Source organism: Bombyx mandarina, chromosome 12, assembly GCF_030267445.1.
Source record: "Bombyx mandarina strain Sakado chromosome 12, ASM3026744v2".
NCBI lineage: Eukaryota > Metazoa > Arthropoda > Insecta > Lepidoptera > Bombycidae > Bombyx > Bombyx mandarina.
This window is the reverse complement of record NC_143219.1, coordinates 7,347,198-7,369,549: the sequence shown is the minus strand read 5'-3', so window position 1 is coordinate 7,369,549 and position 22,352 is coordinate 7,347,198. Positions and strand designations below refer to the sequence as shown.

General features: G+C 36.0%; 1 protein-coding gene and 1 long non-coding RNA gene across 5 annotated transcripts in view; both read right to left on the bottom strand.

Moving 5' to 3' along the window:
* Positions 1–22,352, bottom strand: part of LOC149501776 (uncharacterized) — a 423,933-nt gene that overhangs the window by 43,892 nt on the left and 357,689 nt on the right. The gene's annotated exons all lie outside the window — the stretch shown is intronic.
* Positions 1–22,352, bottom strand: part of stumps (DBB domain-containing protein stumps) — a 33,041-nt gene that overhangs the window by 3,875 nt on the left and 6,814 nt on the right. The window contains exons 1-10 of one of the 4 annotated variants that reach the window (XM_028178624.2): positions 18,630–18,789; positions 16,042–16,345; positions 14,386–14,633; positions 4,755–4,872; positions 4,408–4,634; positions 3,894–4,060; positions 3,058–3,202; positions 1,462–1,613; positions 1,169–1,301; positions 339–529 (exon numbers count right to left, since the gene is read on the bottom strand). In XM_028178624.2, coding sequence (XP_028034425.2) covers positions 339–529; positions 1,169–1,301; positions 1,462–1,613; positions 3,058–3,202; positions 3,894–4,060; positions 4,408–4,634; positions 4,755–4,872; positions 14,386–14,633; positions 16,042–16,345; positions 18,630–18,666 — 1,722 coding nt within the window. In that variant the 5' untranslated portion in view covers positions 18,667–18,789. Of the gene's footprint in view, positions 1–338; positions 530–1,168; positions 1,302–1,461; positions 1,614–3,057; positions 3,203–3,893; positions 4,061–4,407; positions 4,635–4,754; positions 4,873–11,701; positions 11,974–14,385; positions 14,634–16,041; positions 16,346–16,422; positions 16,568–18,629; positions 18,790–22,352 lie in introns of those variants that run through there. The other 3 variants (XM_028178625.2, XM_028178626.2, XM_028178627.2) reach the window with 3 other exon arrangements.

The following is a 22,352-nucleotide window of genomic DNA, read 5'->3' as shown; positions in this document are numbered from 1 at the left end:
TATGACATGTCCTTCTTTAAAAGAGGCTTGTGGAGAGTATTAAGCGATAGGCAGCAGCTTGGCTCTGCCCCTGGCATTGCTGAAGTCCATGGGCGACGGTAACCACTCACCATCAGGTGGGCCGTACGCTCGTCTGCCTACAAGGGCAATAAAAAATAAAAAAAAATTATAACAATAAAAATCAAATTACTCAAAGAATCAAAAGAGGATAAACTAAAAGGGACACCAAAAGAAGAGCACAAAAAGAAATCTCTTACGCACGTTGCAATGCGCCGATAAGGATAAGAAGAAGAATGTATTATTTAGGGTTTGGATTAACGTTGTTTTAAGTTATTTACCATGTGATCCGAGAGCATATCAGCGAGGCGATAGTGTTTGAAGTCACGAGCTAAGTCGGCGGGAGTGCGATGTCGGACGTTCCGCATCGCGATGGCGGCTCCTCCTCCGGGACATTCTAGCAGCTGCCAGCAAACACGCTCCAGCCCGAAACGAGCCGCCCAATGCAGCAGAGTAGGATATTCCTCACCACCTTTATGTGATATTTTTTTTGTAAATATGTATATGTATTATACCATATTGATATTAATTGAAGTAATTATTTTTTTCTCTACCTAAGCTGATAGCCTTGAGAGGCAATTTCTGCTTCACCCTAACGTGCAAGTGAGCCCATGGGGCTCAAACCGGAGTGTTGCTAACACTGGCCCCAGCAAGAGCAGTGCTTCGCAAAATCTACCACCGGATCGGAAACGCGACCCACTGAGAAGATCCGGCGAGAAACTCAGTGGGCTGTGTCTATGGGGGACCGACCAATGGACCTAGCGTACTATAAGTATTCGAGCCAAGCCAAAATCAGGGAATAAGTAATTTTTATCAACTTAAGATTTTCATACAAAATTTGTAAAATGCAATAGACAAAAATAACGGAGATAAAAATTAGCGACTTTTGCCGTCTAGTTTCATATGGCGTTCAGCGTGTTAAAACTGCTTGTACGGCTTAATTACACTTTTTGTGGTCATATTAGTACCGAAGTTTTGAATAGTTATCGTGATCACGTGACTACGAAACGACGTGCGATTAAAACGTAAAACTAATTTTAATTATGTCTACGACTCTAAAAACAAAAAAAAACACTATGCTTAAGCTCAAAGTAAATGAAATTGAACTCACTGGAGACGTCTGCTTTTGGATTGAATTGGTCCGTCGATGAGAGAAGGTTGAAATGCGGTGGAATATTCTTTTGGAAAGCGTTGAGCATCCAGCTATCCAGTTGTTCCTTGCTCGTTGTTTTAAATCCTAACGTCTATAATAAATAACAATAATGTTATTTTCCGATTTGATAAAAACGTTCTTTTGAATTTAACGTTCATTTTAAGAAATAGGAAAATTTTAAATGTTTTTCATTTATTAATTAAAAGACCAGGTGTTAAAATCATCGTTTTTATTTTACTTAAATATTTTACCTGGCACATGAATTCTAAGGGATGATCGGAGGCTCGCAGCAGCTGATCTAGCTCCCGCAAACGACTCTCGCATTTGATCTGACGTCGTCCGAGGGACTGGCCGTTTTTACTAACTCGAACCCACACCAACATGGAGACTTCCAAACATGATTCTAATTAAACAAACAAAAATTCCATTAATTCACTTATTAACATTATTGTATCCGTAACAGTGATGAGAATTATAATACTAAATTACGAACGGAAAAAAATCAGTAGATTGCTATTATATAACTAGTCAGGTCATAAGTATTGTCACACAGTAAAAACTTTTCTTTTAGAATGCTGGCCACAAAAAAGTTTAATGAATTCGAATTTCGAATTGTTCATGAAAATAAAAATGTATACTTTTAGAATTTTACTCATTTTTAAATATGGAGTGGACGCTTAAAGAAGACCGTGTTGCAGTTATTGCGTTGCATCGTTGCGGTTACGCGCCAATTAAAATTTTTAACATACTGAAAAATTTGAATATAACCAAAAGATTCGTTTATCGTACCATCAAACGATACAATGAAGACTCTAGTGTAGATGACAGGTCAAGAAATGGTCGCCCTCGGTCTGTTAGGACTCCAGCAGTGATAAAAGCTGTGAAGGCGCGAATTCAAAGAAATCCCAAACGTAAGCAGAAACTGTTGGCCCTTCAGATGGGGTTAAGCAGAATAACGGTGAAAAGGGTGTTAAATGAAGACTTAGGGCTTCGGGCATATCGAAGAAAAACAGGACATCGTTTGAATGCTCGTCTAATGGATCTGAGACTGAAGAGATGCCGCGCTTTGTTGAAGCGGTACGCGGGAAAAAAATATCGGGAAATTCTTTTTTCGGATGAAAAATTTTTTACCGTAGAAGAGAGCTACAACAAACAAAATGATAAGGTGTACGCACACAGTAGTGAAGAAGCGAGCAACCGTATTCCGCGTGTCCAACGAGGCCATTTTCCATCCTCGCTCATGGTATGGTTGGGAGTTTCTTATTGGGGCTTAACAGAGGTACATTTTTGTGAGAAAGGTGTAAAAACGAATGCAGTTGTGTATCAAAATACAGTCCTGACGAACCTTGTGGAACCTGTTTCTCATACTATGTTCAATAACAGGCACTGGGTATTCCAACAAGATTCGGCGCCAGCTCATAGAGCAAAGAGCACACTGACTGGCTGGCGGCGCATGAAATCGACTTCATCCGGCACGAAGACTGGCCCTCCTCCAGTCCAGATTTGAATCCGTTAGATTACAAGATATGGCAACACTTGGAGGAAAAGGCGTGCTCAAAGCCTCATCCCAATTTGGAGTCACTCAAGACATCCTTGATTAAGGCAGCCGCCGATATTGACATGGACCTCGTTCGTGCTGCGATAGACGACTGGCCGCGCAGATTGAAGGCCTGTATTCAAAATCACGGAGGTAATTTTGAATAAACTTTAGTGTCATAAGAATCTATGTTTTGTTAAGTTCATTTTGGTATATGAATGGTTACATAATGAATAAACTTGTTTCAATTATTTTACATTAAACATGTGACAGAATTTATGACCTGACTAGGTATATTAATATTTTTTACCTGGAATATCAAACTGCAAAGTATACGGGTTTCTTTTCTTGAAGGTCGGTATTTGTATGACCTCTCCTTTCTTATCAACCATTATCTTGATGCTGTCTTCTTCTCGAATAGGATCGTTAAGGAGCGCTATCACGCGACTCTGTCCCTGTGAACGAAGATAAATGACTTTTCGAGATGGATTCGGTACGCCTTTTACTTTGAAGAGACATTTTAGGAACTTTTTAAATTTACGTTGAAAGTTCACGAGTTCGACACGGATTACTGAAATATAATTCTAAAGTAAGATCCAATATGCTAATTTTAATATTAGAAAAGTGTGATGGGTATGTTTCTTTAAGCATATTGTGACTTTCACACATTTCTTAATATCCTTTAGGTATCAAATTTTATGTAATTAATAAATTTATAGTAGTTTAATTATTTTCTTTCGCTTGATTTCGGCCACAGATCCACAAAGCTCGACTCTCACTCCGCTCCTATTCAATCTAACAACACTCCCCAGTCATCACTGGTCCAGTTAGACCTATTCGCCGATGTTACGACTATGTAATGCTCTAGTACGAACAAAATATTTATTGTAAAGGAACTTCGGAAACGCAACCGGAGCCCTAAATCAATGATTCTGCAAGAGGCTCCATAAAATGATCACTCTGAAAAGCACAGCAGTGCTCTTTCAATGGGGGAGCTCGGCGCAAATCTGTCAAGCCACATGACCTTCGATCTACACGCAAAACTTCCATACAAAAAAAAACTATATTCTATTTATGCTCTGACAGTTATTTTTACATTCATAAATAGACATATTTACATTCACTTTCTGCAAGTTAGACACTTACTATTTTGACTTTTTTTGGTACAATGGAGAAGCTTGTTCTATCTGTAGCTGTATCTTTGCAGTCTTTAGTTCGTAAAATTCCAACGGCCGCCGTCAGAAAGGTGTCAACAAATGACGTGTCTTTCTCGCGTACCGACATCATATGCCATTGGTCTATCGTTGGATATTCTGAAATAGGAAATTGTTTCACCTATATTGTTTTAAATTCATGTATTCAATGACTTTTTTATTTTTATTGTTGATTGTTTTTTGTAAGTTTTTATATGCAGCTTTTTCTTTTTTTCTTTTCTTTGTCTTAGTTTTCATGTTAGTTAACGATATTTCTATTTTAAGCACAAACGCTCTTATGCAAGATGTGTTCACACCCAATAGGGTGAATTCTATCATGTATTATTTTATGTAAATAAGTTCAATGTTTATGTGTGCAGATTTTATCCAGTTGTGTGAACCTAATAGACACGCGTATGTAGAGGCTAATGTACCTAATCAGATATTAAAAACTTTACGATTCTCACCTTCACAATTTTCAGCTATAATATGACCTTTTTCAACTCCGAGGAGCATGACTAAGATTTTATCAGTTTTAAAGACATTTTCGGCGTTCAGATCTTTTTTCAAATCAGTCATTTTGGATGCTAAATTCGGACACAGGATTACGATTTGCAGTTGCGCTTTTGACAGTTTATCGACTTTCTCCTGCGAATCGGAAGACAACAGTTCCTCTGCAGTCACTGGTGTCACCCTGTTAAAAAATAATTAATAAAAAACACAATGAATACAATACAATTCCGGTTTTTGAATGATTTTGCATTGCGATTTTGAATCTAAAAATGACATATTAAAGATTATTATTATTATTCACCTATAATGGTGTCTGGCTCTTTGTGACATAATTTTGTCGAAGCTGGCAACCAAGTAATCTGACCAAAGAGCACTCTCCGGAGACCCCGAGCTCCACAGTATCGCTATATCTTCCATTTCTGTAACAACAATGAAATTATATTCTTATGATGCTTTGTGTCTAAATTCGTGTAAAGTAACGTAAGTATGAAACTAAATATCCCCAAGTATCAGACAGATACATACAGGACCTCAATAGTGGGATTACTTTATAGTACATACCTAATATCCAAATAATCTTTATACTTTATACTTTATCGGCTTATTGTTCAGAAGTGAATCAGTGTCGATGAACGTAACCCAAAAAACATTACAAATCATATAATTAATCGCGAATTATTTTCTAGTAAAATAAAAGTAGTTTTACACTGATTATATCAACTTTAATAAATATGTATTGGAAACTACACTGATATCATATAACATTCTAAAGCGAAACAGTCTTCGCATTAAATAAATCGGGTAAAATTCGATGGAAGAAGCAATTCTGTTAAATTCATGCTTTCACACAAACAATGGAATTCCTAATTAATTAAAAGAAGTGCTCGGTTTGCACCAACCACCACAATTTGATCACATAGTGCACGGTGCTCTTAAATGTCAAACGGAAGCCACGAGTGGACACACGTTAATTGAGTCAGGAAATTCAATTAACTCTTCGTCGCTCGCTTCGGAAATTCCCATTTTGCTAACGAACACAAGAGAACAATTTAATTGATGCCTCAGTGAGCTTTTAACATTGTTGTCAAGCGTTGTCATGATTATTTTTCCATATGAATAACTCAGCTAAAAATATATATAAGAAAAAAAGGAAATTAAATTGGGTAGAATATTATTCATTACCTCAATTATCAATCAGCGAAATAAGTAGAAAAGAGAACACAGTTGAATTATTATGCAAATTTAAACGTTAAATATACTTCTAATATTCTGTAAAATTATTATAAAAATATTTCCTAAAGACTATGAATTTATCAGACCTGATACTCTTTCGAACGGAGGTGTCGCGGTAAGTTATTTATACTTTTAACGTGTACTGTTTGATTATTTGAGTATTTAGTAATAGAAATCATCAAAACATTATTTTGTTAAAATTATCTACGCCTCTTGCTTAAAATGTATCTTAAAATATGTAATATTTCTTCTGTTACGTTCATTGTATCGTTCTACATTTGAATACTGAAATTGTTTGTGATCGTCGATCTCAAAGGCGGTCGGTCATAATATATTCAGAGCGTTCAAATTTAATACCTTCGACTGAGAGGAAGTGTTGTCAAGGGATAATCAAGACATGAAAGATGTCGTTCACTTGATATCGAACGAGGGTCATTGCCTGGATCGAAGTTCACGAAGGCCCGTCGTAAAGCTTTGTACGCATGCCGCTCGATTTATTTATGTAAACACCGTGTGCATACAGCTGTTAATATTAACGATAAAAATCTAATCTAACACGTGCTTTATAAAAAAAAAAAACATTAAAGAATATATATGTATTTCGGTGGAGCGTTAACCGTACTGGCATGCTCGTTCTATTTACGCTGTGGTAACTAAATGGGTAGGTACTTGAAATCAATTAACTTTGACCAATGATTAATTACTGCAGTACACTCAAAGACTAACGCTATACGTATTTTGATTACGCAGTCATTTCAAGTGCTTATTTTTTTAATTCTAAACTTAGGCATTATATTATTATTATACAGCCATATTCTGAAAGGAATACTGTCAGCATAAATAATAACGACAAAAACAAGATGCTAATAAAAGTAAAACGTTGTTCCAGAGACATACTTATTTCTTTTCTATTATATGCACGAATAAAAACATACGACGGCTGTTAAAATTTTTATAGCAACAGTGCCGTGCATACGCAACGGCTGCTTACAAAATATGCTATGCACCGCGCGCTCGCCGGAAACTCATACGGTTTATACTTACCCACCTCTGCCGCCAAATGAAGGCCCGACTAAATGTAATATCCGTTTCCTAAATAGACAAACGTCTATCAGCGTCGCCCGGAATAACTTAGCCGATTATATGCAGCGCCCAATACGAGGGATGAATATGACACTTCAATTACATGTGGTTACTGATGCGTGTATACAATGCATTAGGGCAGTTATTTCATAAAAAAAACTTTTTATTTTCACTGTCCTTTCTTTGGTAATTACTGTAACATACACATCCGCTTAAACTATGTACATTTAATAATACGTACATAAATATAAGCACAAAATAATTAGTGTATTAGTATTCTAGTATCGATCCGAACTGCGGTAGACCCTCAACACATTTACCTATTTAAAAGACATCAATTTTATTTTATTCCGTGACCAGGGAAATAAAACCATATAAGAGGGTCTTTAAAGTAAATTACCTGTTTTGCATTAAGTAAGATAACGTCCATACATTTTAATTCTCTGTCCTCTTTGATCGGCCCCCAGTGTACACAGGCACGTACAGAAACATTCTTTATTTTTGGAATGGATGGTCTTTGTAACAAAGGGCGGAAACTGCATCCGAATTTTTTCAAGAGCTGCATTTTAAGGAATTTATTTCGAAGTTTAAATGTAAGGAAATCCGTTGGGTTTAGTAAAATCACTATTTCTTCGTAACAAAAAAAAAAAAAATCTAGACAGACTTGCCAGTGCATATGTGTAACTTTTTCTTTCGACCGATGTACGATTTTATGCTCCACCGGGTGTAGGTGGTTGTGGGAGCCCATGGACATCACGATCTGGCTGCCGGAGTTATCTTGAGGTATGAGATCGAAGTGTGATAACCATTGCCCAAATCAGTCCGAGGTTTTCAAATCGAAACGCATGACTGTTACGTGACAGAAATAGGGGAAAATGGCGGGTACGGGCTCATACTACTCCTCGGGACTAATCGGGATTCCAAATATATATTTTTACATAGCTGAAGGAATTGCTGTTGCCTCAGTAAAAAACCAGGCAAATGTAAAATTACGAAACATCAATATACCATTATTTCGAAATATGAATTACGTCTCCAAGTTTTTTTTTGTTTCATTAACGTTTCAAATGTATTTTATTATAATAGGTATTTCTACATGCACGTGTTAATTCAATTCTCGTATAAATTATATAAACTATAATATATATTATAAACTATATCAATTATATTATAAATTATATAAACTCTGACGAGTTTTTAAATAAAGCAAAATGATGCATTGTGCTTATCTGTATCATTCGTGCTCACTGACCGCTTTCAGTTTTCAGTTGAACGGCCTCCGTCTTTGATGTTCTGAATGATATTAAATCATCATGTTACCATAGTAGACGATGTAGTTTTTACCTTATACAAAATATTTAACGATTTAAAATATTTGCCGGTATAATCCCGCGTTTATTACTTTTTATTCTAATATTCCCTCCTGTTAATATAGAAACGTAATATTTTTTTTAATTACTAGCCGCCTTACTGAAATATTTTTTTATGAATAACTAGCGACCCGCCCTCGCTTCGCTTCGGAAACTGTAATTTATTATTGATTTCTCCACTATTTAATGGATGTTATTATACATATAAACCTTCCTCTTCAATCACTCTATCTATTAAAAAAAAACGCATCAAAATCCGTTGCGTAGTTTTAAATGAAGAGATTGTGTAACCTTTTCTACTCACTACCACCACATACCACGAAAACTGTAAAGTAATATATGAAAACGTCGGAAGTAAAATAATGAAAATTAAACAGAAAGCGAGATTAAGCCGGAAAAGAAATACTAATTATGTCTATGAAACGCGAAAACTGAAGAAAATACTAAAAATAGTGTTTCAAAACAACAGCACATTTGTCTAGACGGGCTTAAGAGCTCACTCTCACTTACATTAAATGGACATCTGAATAATACTACTTTACGCACGCATAATTATTTTTTGGTAGCCTTTTAAATTACAAATATTAATAACAAAGTCAACAAAAAATGCTAATTTTTCAAAGGTATAAAAAAAAGCTTTTCAAGTTAATTTAAAGGTTCTTCAAATTATTGCTATTAAACGGAAACATCAATAAGATTATGTTTCGATTCGGGCGAAATGAGAACATTTCTCAAAAACATATAAAGCAAATGATTCCCTGAATTAATAGGGAACGCGGTATGTTTGAGTTTTCGTGTAAACACGATAAATTGAACGAAGGAAATTACTCGAAAAGTTTTCGGATTTACCAATTATATTTAGTTAAGTTTTCCTTCTGAGAAACTTCACATAGACGCTCTCTTTACTTCCAATTATTAAACCAATAAATTAAATACGTAAAAAAGAGAGATTTCATGAAGTTTCTCTTAATACACTACCAATGGATCAAAACGTGGATAGTGAAACATGTACTAATATAAATATAAATCTCATTCTAACCTTTTGAGTACACGCTAAATGAGCACAAGATAAAGCCGATAACTACTGAGACTAACAGATATAGAGAGAATATTAGCATTTAGACTGATATTCGTGAATGAAGCTCATTTAATTCGTTAATTATTTCTTTTTTTGTACTCTTATCCTAATTTCTTATTATTGATGTACATGAGGCAAATTAGACCACAGCCCACTTAGAGTTATGTGGTAGCCGAGACGTTACAACTGTCGTAACAATAGCTATTTTGCTTACAAAATATTATCGAATCATTATTTAACTTTATTTATTTATTTCAATATTACAATAAGATCTGCGGGTCGAGCGGACGGATGGACAGTCGTTGAAAGTTTTAAGACGACAACAACACTTTTTTTTCCTATCTATGCTGATGCTGATAGCCTTGAGAGGCTATATCAGCTTCGCCCTAACGTGTAGGTGAGCTCACGGGGCTCAAACCGGAGTGTTGCTAACACTGGCCCTAGCGAGCGCAGGGCTTCGTAGAATCTACCACCGGATTGGAAACGCAACCCACTGAGAAGATCCGGCGAGAAACTTAGTGGGCTGTGTCTATGGGTTAATTCGCTCGTCAACCCTTCGTCGCAAGCGACGGGTTCGACGATGACTGTGACCGGTGCTTGTGGTACCTAAAAGCACCGTTAATGGATCGGGAGGATCCTTAATGACGTGTTTTGGGTACAGCAAAACGACAGCTGCTATCAAGTACAGCGCAATTCCCATTTTTTCTTCGACTTAATCAATCAAAACTGTTACGACTTTTGAAGTTTTTCAATAATGCCAATTATATAATTTCATTAAAAATCGCAAATAAATCGCAATGAAAACAAACACTTCAAACATGGCCAATGCTTAGTAAAATCTGGCGTCTCCCAGACCGGGGTGATTCATTGTGATTCAAAACCTTTTTCTCGGTCGTGTGTCGGCTTGAAGGAGGTAAATCATACATTTCTGTCTAATTATATCGTAATTGTGTTTATTTTTAAATATTTGAGTCATACTGTTTTACCCATTGATTCGGTTTCACAAAATAGGGTACACATGAGAAATATCCGCAGAACGTTAGAAGGAGCATACTATTTGTAACATTTAAGCACTGTTTTTTTTAAGCGCTGGCTTTCACATAATGTATTTTATAACTATAGCGTAATTTCAAGCGATATCATAAGTTTGAGAGCCTCAAAACACAGCCCTATTGAATCAAAGAGTAAATTATTGTCGTAGAGTGAGATGTTGACAAAGGTTTCATGACGAGTTTATCAATACAATATTTGCCTTGAATGCGGTCACACGCGATAACAAGTCGATGTCCCTTGTCTCAAGTCTGAGGACAATGTATTTATTATCTGTTTTAATCACTAACAACAGTGATGAAAACTTTTCCTTTAATAACATACATTGTATTTCTTGTAACGAAAAAAAGAAAGAACTAAACAAGAAATGCTTATAAAATGTGTTTGTTTTTTTCTCAATGTATAGAATGTTTTAATCAATATATTTTGTCAAATTTAAATAATACTTTAAATTTCTTAATGAAGTCTATTTAAATTCGATTTATGAGTATGACTGTTTCAAATCCGAAAAAATATGTAAGTATTAAATAATTAAAGATTTTTTTAAAATAATTGTATATTTACAAACCTGTAAATAACAATTCATTTATACACTGTAAATAATTGAAATTTTACATTCTTGTAAAAATCGTGGGAGCGTTTGTGCAAAGAATAAAGAACTTAACATATACAGGATGATCAAACATTAGCATTTTCAAAACGAATACATTACGGGGTCCGCTTCGATGCATGTAAATTACAATATGTTTATTCAGCCATAGTTGACGCCATGCATAGGTAATGTGCACGGCTATACCAGCATGGAAACAAACATATCCATAGAGTAAGCATCTAACTTCAAGGGCGTAAAGCTCAATTTCTATTGACGACTATTTTAACAACGGTAAACCTAATTTGGTGTTGACATACGGTGTTCCTCTGACATTGATTTTGGCTTGGGCCCTGACATTTTGGAATAACAAATCGTGACGTCAAAGGGTCGGGTAGGTAATGAAGGTTATTAAAGACGTCATTAAGAAGTGCATTATGCGAATAAGGTACACAAAACATTTTATATTAGAATTTAATATTAATTCAATTTTCACGGTTCCAAAATAAAAGTAATTTTAATTATATATTTACGGTAATTATAAATATATTAAGTTAAAAATATTAAAAAATATTATATGGTTATTTTACTAAGATTAGCTAGGAGATTTTAGAAAAAATTGCTAGGAGGCACCAATAAAAATAACAACTTGTATCTACAAATACCAAAATCATTTATTGAATTACATAATTGTTTTGAAAATATATAGAAAAAATATGTTTGGTATGGTTTGTTTAAATGATATACGAGAATAAAATATAGCAAAAAAAAAACAAAACAACAACGACTTAATCGTATCGTGAACAAATTATGAATAATTTAGAAGAAGAAAAAAAAAAACTTACTTTTATCGACCATTGTCTCACAGATCTTTTCCTCCATGACAATATACAAAGTAACGGAGAAGGAAGTCGTTGTTCAACACGTTTTCAAGCTAAGCGCCTGTCATTGCACTGACTGAACTGCAGGCGAATACTAGAAAGCGCACGAATTAAATCAAGAGCCCTCAGAAGTGTGACAGGGAGAAGTGTCGGTTTGCGATGATGTGCAGCGCGACGATAGCCGACGCGCCGGGCGACTGCGCGATGGCGTCAGGCGGCGGCGCACACGCACGCGCTACGCATACTAAAACCCCCACGACAATCATAATCGCAACTAGACGTGCGCTAATCATGTTCGGAAAAGGATTGAACATGACATCGTTCTTTAGAGTGTCGGAACTAGTTCCAGTAAACATGTCCGCGGAACTGTTTAATTCCGCGGACATGTTAAGTCTAGTAGCTGTTTGTAGCTGCTCAGTTCCGCGGACATATTAAGTCTGGTAGCTGTTTGTAGCCGTTTAGTTCCGCGGACATGTTAAGTCTAGTAGCTGTTTGTAGTGTAGCGAATCACGTATTAAATTATCATTAATTACACAATATTTTTCAAAAAAGGTATTATAATACAATTTTTTAAAAACACTATAAAAATAAATTGCCGCTGATGGCAATTATTACTATAATTATTATTTTGTAAGGTTTTTAATTTTAGGTTCATTGTTAGTTTGTTTCATAATTTATTAATGTACTATTCCACTTTGTCATAATTTCAATTAGTCTACTACTTTCATTATTTTTCAATGTATTGTACGATGCACCGGAAACTATAACCTATCAATTGTCTATTAAAATACCACGTTATTCTGATATACAACATATTGAGCTCGTTTTAGCTTTACAACCTTTTTCCCATAACCGAGATAACAATATATTTTATTTTCATTACGTAATGTAGCTAACAAAACTAGCGAAAGTGGTGAATGTTTTAAAATTCTCTAATTTTTTATTATGATTTTCTAAGAAATGGTCTACAAACACTTAAGGTTAAGTGCTCGTAAGAATGATGCATGGTCAAGGTCAAAATCCTAAGCAAAACATTTTAATTCATTCAACTATCGACTGTAACACGTAGGTCGTAGAACATAACTTCAATATTCATAAAAATGTAATGTGAAAGAACTCCACACGCAGTTGCATGCACTCGCTCCATCTCACTCCCTCGTATTAGCGCCATATTTCGCCTTATCTCTTTACGTGGACTCGTGTCGCTTCGGGACTCATTCGGGTGGACTCGCCGCGCCACGCCTCCGCGCCGCGCGATACCTATGCTCTAATCATGTCCGCATGTCCGTCATGTTCAACGCGTTCGTAGTTCCTGTATAACAGCACACTTGGAATGGAAATGGAACTGTCTGAACATGTTAATTTTGACAACTCGGATTGAATGATATAGTTCCATATGAGGACATAGTTCCAGGAACTATTTCGGTCCGGAACTACGCATGTCTAATCGCAACTATGTAGCTCGCAATGACCATCCCTTGGCCAAATCTTTTAAAAAAAAAAGAATGGGCCCGTGTCAATATTCCCGAAACGTTATCGTGGATAAAAACCTTCGATCAACAAATAAAAAAGAATATCGTATTTGTCATGTGCTTCGCTAATATCCAAGTAATCGTTACGGTCCATGAATAGTAAATTCAACTTTTGGTTTTGTACACAATAAACAACTGGCAACCGTATACTATACATCATTATGGGCCATAAACTTATTTGTTCATTTGGAGCGAAAGAAAATGTTTTTTTTTACCAGCCAGTGCAGTGTGATATCTTAATAGATCCATTATTCGAGATAACAAGGGTGTGTTAGGTAATTAATCGAGTAATAATCAAAGGAGCCGCTCATATAATAGGCTTTACGCTCTGTAAGCAAGAGTTTGAACTATGCATGTATGTACATGTTTATCAGTTAATGTCTAAGGGCAGCTCGGGTGCATCGTTCCCTATTTATCTGTTCCCGTCGCGATTGACTTGTTTACGATCATTTATCACTCATTTATTATCATAGCTTCGTTTCTACGTAAACAATTAATGTTACTTATTAATAGGTTAAATTGCAAAGATTTCCTTTAGTATGAACTCTACATATTATTATTCACAAGACATCTCTACGCAAACGTATGTGATTTCCTATCTGTTTGGTTTTCGTTAACAGTTTTTTTTTGTTGTTTAACCCAAGCAAACAAATCAGGGTGTTTCGATTTATTTATGTCACTTTTTATGGACTAAATTTCAACCAAAGTTTCCTTCACACGTCTTATATCGTTTCCGATTATGTTTTTAAGTGTCGAAGAATAGATAAGCTTCATTTATTTATTTATAAACAATCGTTTATCTCGTCGTAGTAACATAATAATAAGCTAATAGCATTTGAGAAACCTTTTCGTTGCTTATAGGCAAATTATAATTAGATTAGATATTGTTTACGTTTTGATCTAATGGCGTCCGTTGTGTTCTTTTTTGATTTTTTCAAAAATAAAAGTTGGAGGAGGATTCCTAAGCCAAGCTGAAAAGAGTGCCAAACGTCTGACACTGGTTTCAAGAAGATATTTTCCCAAGTGGTTCACTTAAGTGATAGAGTTTCAAAGAGGTTTTTGAATGTTAAAACTACGGAAATCTAAAAATGATTGATTAAATCTGACGTGACTTACCTTTGAATGAAAAGTTTCTCGGCCTCCTTCTTCTAACAGAATCGTCGTCTTTCTGATTAAAACGCGGCGGCGGCATCCGTGGCACTTCACTAGGAACAGAAGTAACTTCTCCTGTACCAGCCGCGTCGGTGGCTAGGTAGCCCCCTACGGAATGTCTTCTTTTCCCTTGTAAAGGAATTGTGTAAAACACTTCTTCGCGTTCGTGCATTCCTTCATGTGTAGCAACTGACGTGCTTATCTTACCCTTTCTGTAATAAATAATCTAATGAACTTCTATTTGAGTTCTTTTTAACCTATACTGTCATGAGAATAAACAATCATTAATACATGGGTACCTATTATGCAAAAGTGGATCCGCGTACTAAGTTTTAGAGCAATATATGCAGTTTACAAATATAAACATTCGAACTTCGTACTCATTAAAATAAGAAAAAACGAGATCTCTGGACCGGGATTGCAATAGTCGTCCACTAGAGTAAAACATAGTGAACGATGTAGCGATATCAAGAACTTAATAAAAAAGATATGGCAAAAATCTGTACCTGGCTACGAACAATTTCTTATGATATATTTTAATTTCTGAACAACAATATATACCGGCATCGCGGCTTTACTCTAACGAGCAATGACATCCGCTCGGTAATCGAAAGAATAAGACGCCCAGTGTATCAAGTGATGCGAGTATGTATATCGATATTGAAATCCTCCAGGCAGGTACTGTTTCTTAGTGCGTATTTACGCACTTGACATGTTCACGCAAGATTTCCACGACTCAGGAATAGTTTCGTGTAATAAAATCCAATACATATTATTATTTCTAAATTTACGTGATTACTTGTGGTGGGGGCGTATTGTAGGGCAGCGTATGTAGGTAACCACCATCCTGGCTAATTCTGCCGCGATCTCATGTCTCAAACTGGCTAGTTCCAGTGAATACCAGGAAGATAGTGGCTTGATTATGCCTGTGGCATTGTTGAAGTCCATACACGACGGTGATCACTCACTCACTATCAGATGAGCATACGGTCATCTACATACAGTGCGAATGAAAAAAAACCCAGATGAACCGGGAGCTAGTTCACCGACCTTTGCAATGAAAAATAACAACTTGTACCTTTAGATCTGCATTCTCTTTGAAATACATTTTCTGACCGATATTTTGAGAATTGTCAGCTATTTTTAAATATTTTTGGGGATTTCAGCTACGTTAATAAAAAAACCCTCGAAAATAGTGCCACTTCAGGCGCACCATCAACTAATATGATATGGGATTTAAAACTTAATTTCAGAGACTCAACATACAAATTGCTAGAGATGATTGTCTTCGATAGTAGTAAAGCATCAATAACATCATCACTAAATGATCACTACAGAGTATAAAACAAAGTCGCTCTCTCTGTCCCTATATTATTATCTGTCTGTCCCTATGTATGCTTAAATCTTTAAAACTACGCAACGGATTTTGATGCGGTTTTTTTTTAATAGATAGAGTGATTGAAGAGGAAGGTTTATATGTATAATAACATCCATTAAATAGTGGAGAAATACTGTTATTTTTGAGGTTTCTAATGTGATGTCGTAAATAAACAATAATAAAATTTCATGTTTCTGAAGCGAAGTGAGGGCGGGTCGCTAGTAGATAATAAACAAACTCACTTCATTCTCGGGGCAGTAAACGTGTGTCTCATATCACCAGGGGCACAATCTCCTGGTCGCGGTTGGCCTTTTAGGAAAGCTTCTGCTTGTTCAGGCTCTCTTGCTGACAACGATCGCAGTAGTGCTCTGAATTCTTTGCGTCTCGGACTCTCTGGTTCTCTGCGGCGCGGCGATCCCAACGGACGTGCGTTTTCTGGCCAAACACGGCTTGGGGCCGACCTGGAGCACTGCTCCGTCGACGATCCATGTGATTCGGCGCTATCAGGAATGTCCTGATTCGGCAGCGCAAAGTATGAAGGGTTATCTGTAACAATCAATAAATAGTAAATGTTTCTTAGTTGTATACTTCGAATAGGCAACGTCTAAATTATAACAATGTACCGATAGCCATAGTGTTTGTTTGATTCGTGTCGTAGAACTGGCCTGCGCGGTGTACGGTACCGTCGTGCTCCACGGGAATTATTCAATAACTGCTACAAGCGGCTCTCTGTTACGTCTGCGGGCCAGAGTACCGACCTATTTTACGAAGCCGGAAAGTGCGAATTGAAGGCAATCTTCTCCTATTGTCTACCCCACAGATATCTTTAGAGGAACGTTAAACACTTTAGAACAGTACTTCGCGTATGGTGATAAATATTAATACCTAGTCTGTAAATATTAATAATTATTGAATATAGGTATAATATATTAATGAATTATTATTGAATACTAGCTGACCCGGCAGACTTCGTAGTGCCTCAATCGATAAATAAAAGACCTAAGCTTTTGTATGAAATAAACTTAAAACAAACAAAAGGAATCCGTCCGACGGGGGACACATGAAAGGAAAAACAAAATTGTTATTTTTATTTAATTCCGAGCATTTTCATATTTATCTACCTTTTAAACCTTTTCTAAACTTCCACAAATAATTCAAGACCAAAATTAGCCAGATCGGTTTAGCCGTTCTCGAGTTTTAGCGAGACTAACGAACAGCAATTCAGTTTTATATACATATAGAGATAGATAGAAGATATTGATAATTATTGAATAGATTTGTATACGTAGGTTGAATACATACGTTACTATTTTGTTAGAGACATATTCACAATCAATATTTTACATGAACACGTCAAACAGTTCAATAGAAATAACTTCATGGTTTCTAAATTAAAGCGTGCTCTGTAATGAGTATAATTAATTATCTGAATAATGATTAAATATTCAAAAAGTTACAAAAATGTAAGACCGAATACAAGAACAACTAATACACATACATAGAGGGTTTATTTATTTTTATTAACGGGAGCTCTGTTCTGGAAATTTATCTTCGTTATGAAAGAAATCTCTTAAGTGGATTTTTTGTGGTTCCAACTCCGAGCCCGCATGTGCGGAGTATTATATTCGGTTCATTTCAGGGGTTCGTCAGGATAATGGAGTCACCATGGGAACATATGGTAGAACATAAAAACAACTAAAGGACAACAATTGCCTGTCCACTTTATCACCACTATGGCGAATAACGATCTATTCTATGGATAAATACTTTACATTTGTAATTCTCTTCGTTGTACTAGTCATGATCTCTTTATTTGTATTATTAACGTCCATGACCGGAACCCACGTATATTAGAACGTAACGTAACTCAATGAGGCATGAGGTCGAAGATGTTTATAGCATTGGCATTATCCGGCGTATTTATAATTGGTACATAGAGGACTGAGGATAATTTAAACTAGGCAAGATGTTCACAACAACTCGCGTGGGTTCATAGGACGCCCGCCACGATTTTTAGCGGCAACGATTATAATATTAGTAAAATATATCAAAGATTTGATAAAGATGCAGTTGGAAAATTATGTAACTGAAACAGGCATATATAAGAGTTGACAGTTATATGAAATAATTATTATTTGTACAGGTTTTGTTTAAACGATGCTAGTTTAAAAAAATAATTAAGAAAACAGAATAACTGCGTTCTCGATAAACATTGGTTTGATTAATGATTCAAGCATGATTCTTAGAATACGCGAAAATGATTCCGTTCAGCACGTTTTTAGAATTAGTAGGAATGACTAATTTTTTTTTTTTTTTGTATTCTTCGAGCTATTTTGCGCGCTTCGACTGATAGAGCAAGACTATTATTAAGCTTCTTTATACCGTAGTACTGAAAAGTGTTCCCATAAATATAACTTTACTGTAAATATGATTTTCATTTTATATAGTTAGTGTAATACTGAATTTTGTTTGTTATTATGATTATTTTGTAAATCAGTAATATGTTTATCGTAAAAAGGCTTTCTTTGTAACAAACATCGTCGTGTCCACAGATTAAATATTGTGTGCGTAGCCCGTCCTGAAAGTTTTGATCAAAGCTCCTTACCGAAACATTTCTTGTTTGCCAAACTAATGAGCCGTTGTTAATTACAAATTCGTTAAAAACAGAATTCAATCGAATTACAGAGGAAAACCAATATAATTTTTGTAATATGAAAGAAAATTATAAAAGTTTTGAACGCGAACGAAGCCCGTGACGGCGCGGCGGTTGTAGCTCGTGAACTTTTACAATCTGTTGACACAACAACATTAATATGTATTGGGAACTCACTGGTCGCACGCAGGCAGTATTCGAATTGGGGACCCATGGTGCAAGCACTCTATACGTTCACTAAACACAACACATCCCGTCGGAGGCGCGGCGGTGTCTGCGCTTGTGGCCTATCTCCGGCGGGACGCAAGCGCACCTGCGCGATCCGACGCTTTTAGGCGCACACGTGCGGCCCTTTCTCGAGGAAGCAGAGTTTTCTCAGCACGCGCCCGCAGGAAACACCCCGCTTCAGCTTCCAAATCCAAACGCGATGTCTACACAAATCTGTTTGGAAACGTCGGACAACGCTCGTTTGTACGTTTATTTTTCATTCGACTAGACGAGAGCAATCTGTTATGCTTCTGGTTATGCTACGAAAGCGTTCCATTAATTCGGGAGAGCTCTAAATATTCGTTTCCATTAAATTCAAACATTCGAACATTACTTCAGAGTGGTTTTTAAATTGCGTTTTCATATCGAAGGGCCGCAATGTTTATATTCCGTTTTTTTTTTAAGTAAACATGTGAGTTCAAAACAGCGTACATGGAAAATTCCACAATAAAAACAAAAGTTGAAACCGAGCAGTCCAAATCGGGAACCCTGGTCTCAGGTTTAATTAAAGGTTTTACGACCAGGTCGGTCGCACCCGCTAGGCGTTTTTGTTTGTAAATTAACTCTGTACAATGTTGACGCTCATTCATAACAGCTCGGTCTGGTCCAGCGAGGGTACCCCGTGGAACACCATGCGACGGAGCGCGTTATAAATGAATGGCATCGTCTAAATATAGCTGTCTCTACTTCCTTCTACGCAGCTAATAGTAAACAGGAACAATCTTTGAAATTAATAAAGCCGAAAACTACTTTGTTTTTTAATTATTTCCATAATCTATTTTGATTACACGAAATCTTGTTGCGATACGCATATAACTAGTCAGGTCATAAGTATTGTCACACAGTAAAAACTTTTATTTTAGAATGCTGGCCACAAAAAAGTTTATTGAATTCGAATTTCGAATTGTTCATGAAAATAAAAATGTATACTTTTAGAATTTTACTCATTTTTAAATATGGAGTGGACGCTTATAGAAGACCGTGTTGCAGTTATTGCGTTGCATCGTTGCGGTTACGCGCCAATTCAAATTTTTAACATACTGAAAATTTTGAATATAACCAAAAGATTCGATTATCGTAACATCAAACGATACAATGAAGACTCTAGTGTAGACGACAGGTCAAGAAGTGGTCGCCCTCGGTCTGTTAGGACTCCAGCAGTGATAAAAGCTGTGAAGGCGCGAATTCAAAGAAATCCCAAACGTAAGCAGAAACTGTTGGCCCTTCAGATGGGGTTAAGCAGAACCACGGTGAAAAGGGTGTTAAATGAAGACTTAAGGCTTCGGGCATATCGAAGAAAAACAGGACATCGTTTGAATGCTCGTCTAATGGACCTGAGACTGAAGAGATGCCGCGCTTTGTTGAAGCGGTACGCGGGAAAAAAATATCGGGAAATTCTTTTTTCGGATGAAAAAATTTTTACCGTAGAAGAGAGCTACAACAAACAAAATGATAAGGTGTACGCACACAGTAGTGAAGAAGCGATCAACCGTATTCCGGGTGTCCAACGAGGTTATTTTCCATCCTCGCTCATGGTATGGTTGGGAGTTTCTTATTGGGGCTTAACAGAGGTACATTTTTGTGAGAAAGGTGTAAAAACGAATGCAGTTGTGTATCAAAATACAGTCCTGACGAACCTTGTGGAACCTGTTTCTCATACCATGTTCAATAACAGGCACTGGGTATTCCAACAAGATTCGGCGCCAGCTCATAGAGCGAAGAGCACACAAGACTGGCTGGCAGCGCGTGAAATCGACTTCATCCGGCACGAAGACTGGCCCTCCTCCAGTCCAGATTTAAATCCGTTAGATTACAAGATATGGCAACACTTGGAGGAAAAGGCGTGCTCAAAGCCTCATCCCAATTTGGAGTCACTCAAGACATCCTTGATTAAGGCAGCCGCCGATATTGACATGAACCTCGTTCGTGCTGCAATAGACGACTGGCCGCGCAGATTGAAGGCCTGTATTCAAAATCACGGAGGTCATTTTGAATAAACTTTAGTGTCATAAGAATCTATGTTTTGTTAAGTTAATTTTGGTATATGAATGGTTACATAATGAATAAACTTATTTCAATTATTTTACATTAAACATGTGACAGAATTTATGACCTGACTAGGTATTTACTAACGTGTGTTCGTTTGCACGTAAATATTATATAAATCTGTTAGTTTATCCAGAATTAAAAGATGTATACGAGAGAATAAAATGAAGAGATGCAATCTTTAAAAAAATTTATGCATTTACAAATCATCTTTACAATGTGATATTTAACTGCATTGTATGATGAATTGAAGGGCATATTTTTTAACAATCAATTGCATTCATCCATAAAAATGTTTTTTACAAGTTACTACAGTGTCAATCCCTCACTGCATCCACCCGAAATATGAGAACTTTGACGTAGGCTATTATTCTGAAATCGCGATATTTCATTGCGACAAAAAGTCGAATGACATCGTGAGCTTCTTGATCATACAACTAGTTTTGTTGTCCAGTCCAAAAAGATAAATAACCGAATTTTATTGTTAATTAGAAACAAAGAACTACACAAATAAATTTCATTTCATATAAATATTGATGAAATCAAGATTTAAACATAGCAACCGTACAATCCTGTGAGTTTAAAGTTCTTAAAAGTACGTTGGTAATGTTGTAGCATTCGGGCATCTACTCCAAAAAAACTTCTTTTTAACTAACTTTTTCCAACGACAGGAATACAAGCCATTTTGCTTAGCAGTAGCAGAGCAGCTAGATTATCCTAATTTTAAGTACGTATTGAATGCATTTTTCTTATTAAATGGCGTTTATCTTAATTTCAAAAGGCGTTGATAAAATTAATGACTAATAAAGGAACTAATTGACGAGAAATTATAAAGATTAAAGAAATATCATACAAACACAAACGATTTCAATTTCATTTTATAATGGGTAAAATTTTGTCGACGGTTTCAACAATTGCGTCTCTGTTTTGTTGAAACAAAAAAAATACACCAGATGTTGGAGAGACCGTGTTTACTTGCATCTGCTCCAAAACAAAGCTTACTTTACGATTTACACCATCAAACGTTTTAAAATACTGAACCCGCTGGCGGTCCTGTCGGTACAATTTCATTATCATGCCACTGTTACCAATGTTACCAATGTTAAACAATGTTCACTTGAATTAAATTAAGAACACAAGATTTCTCTGATTAAAGTTAACGAATCTATATAAATAAAAATGAATTGCTGCTCGTTAGTTTGGCTAAAACTCGAGAACGGCTGGACCGATTTGGTTAATTTTGGTTTAGAATTATTTGCGAAAGTCCAGGGAAGGCTTAAAAGGTAGATAAATATGAAAATGCTCGGAATTAAATAAAAATGACAATTTTGTTTTCTCTTTGATCTGTCCCCCGTCGGACGGATTCCTTTTGTTTGTTTTAAGTTTATTCTAGACAAAAGTTTAGGTCTTTTATTTATCGATTAAGGCACTACGAAGTCTGCCGGGTCAGCTAGTAATTAATAAAAATATCAATTCCATTGAATATATTTATTTTTATGAACGCTGGAAAAATTGTTCAGTATCCGAACTAGTTTGATTAGATTAAAGAAAATTCCCAAGTACCTAACAAGTAACACAACAAATAAA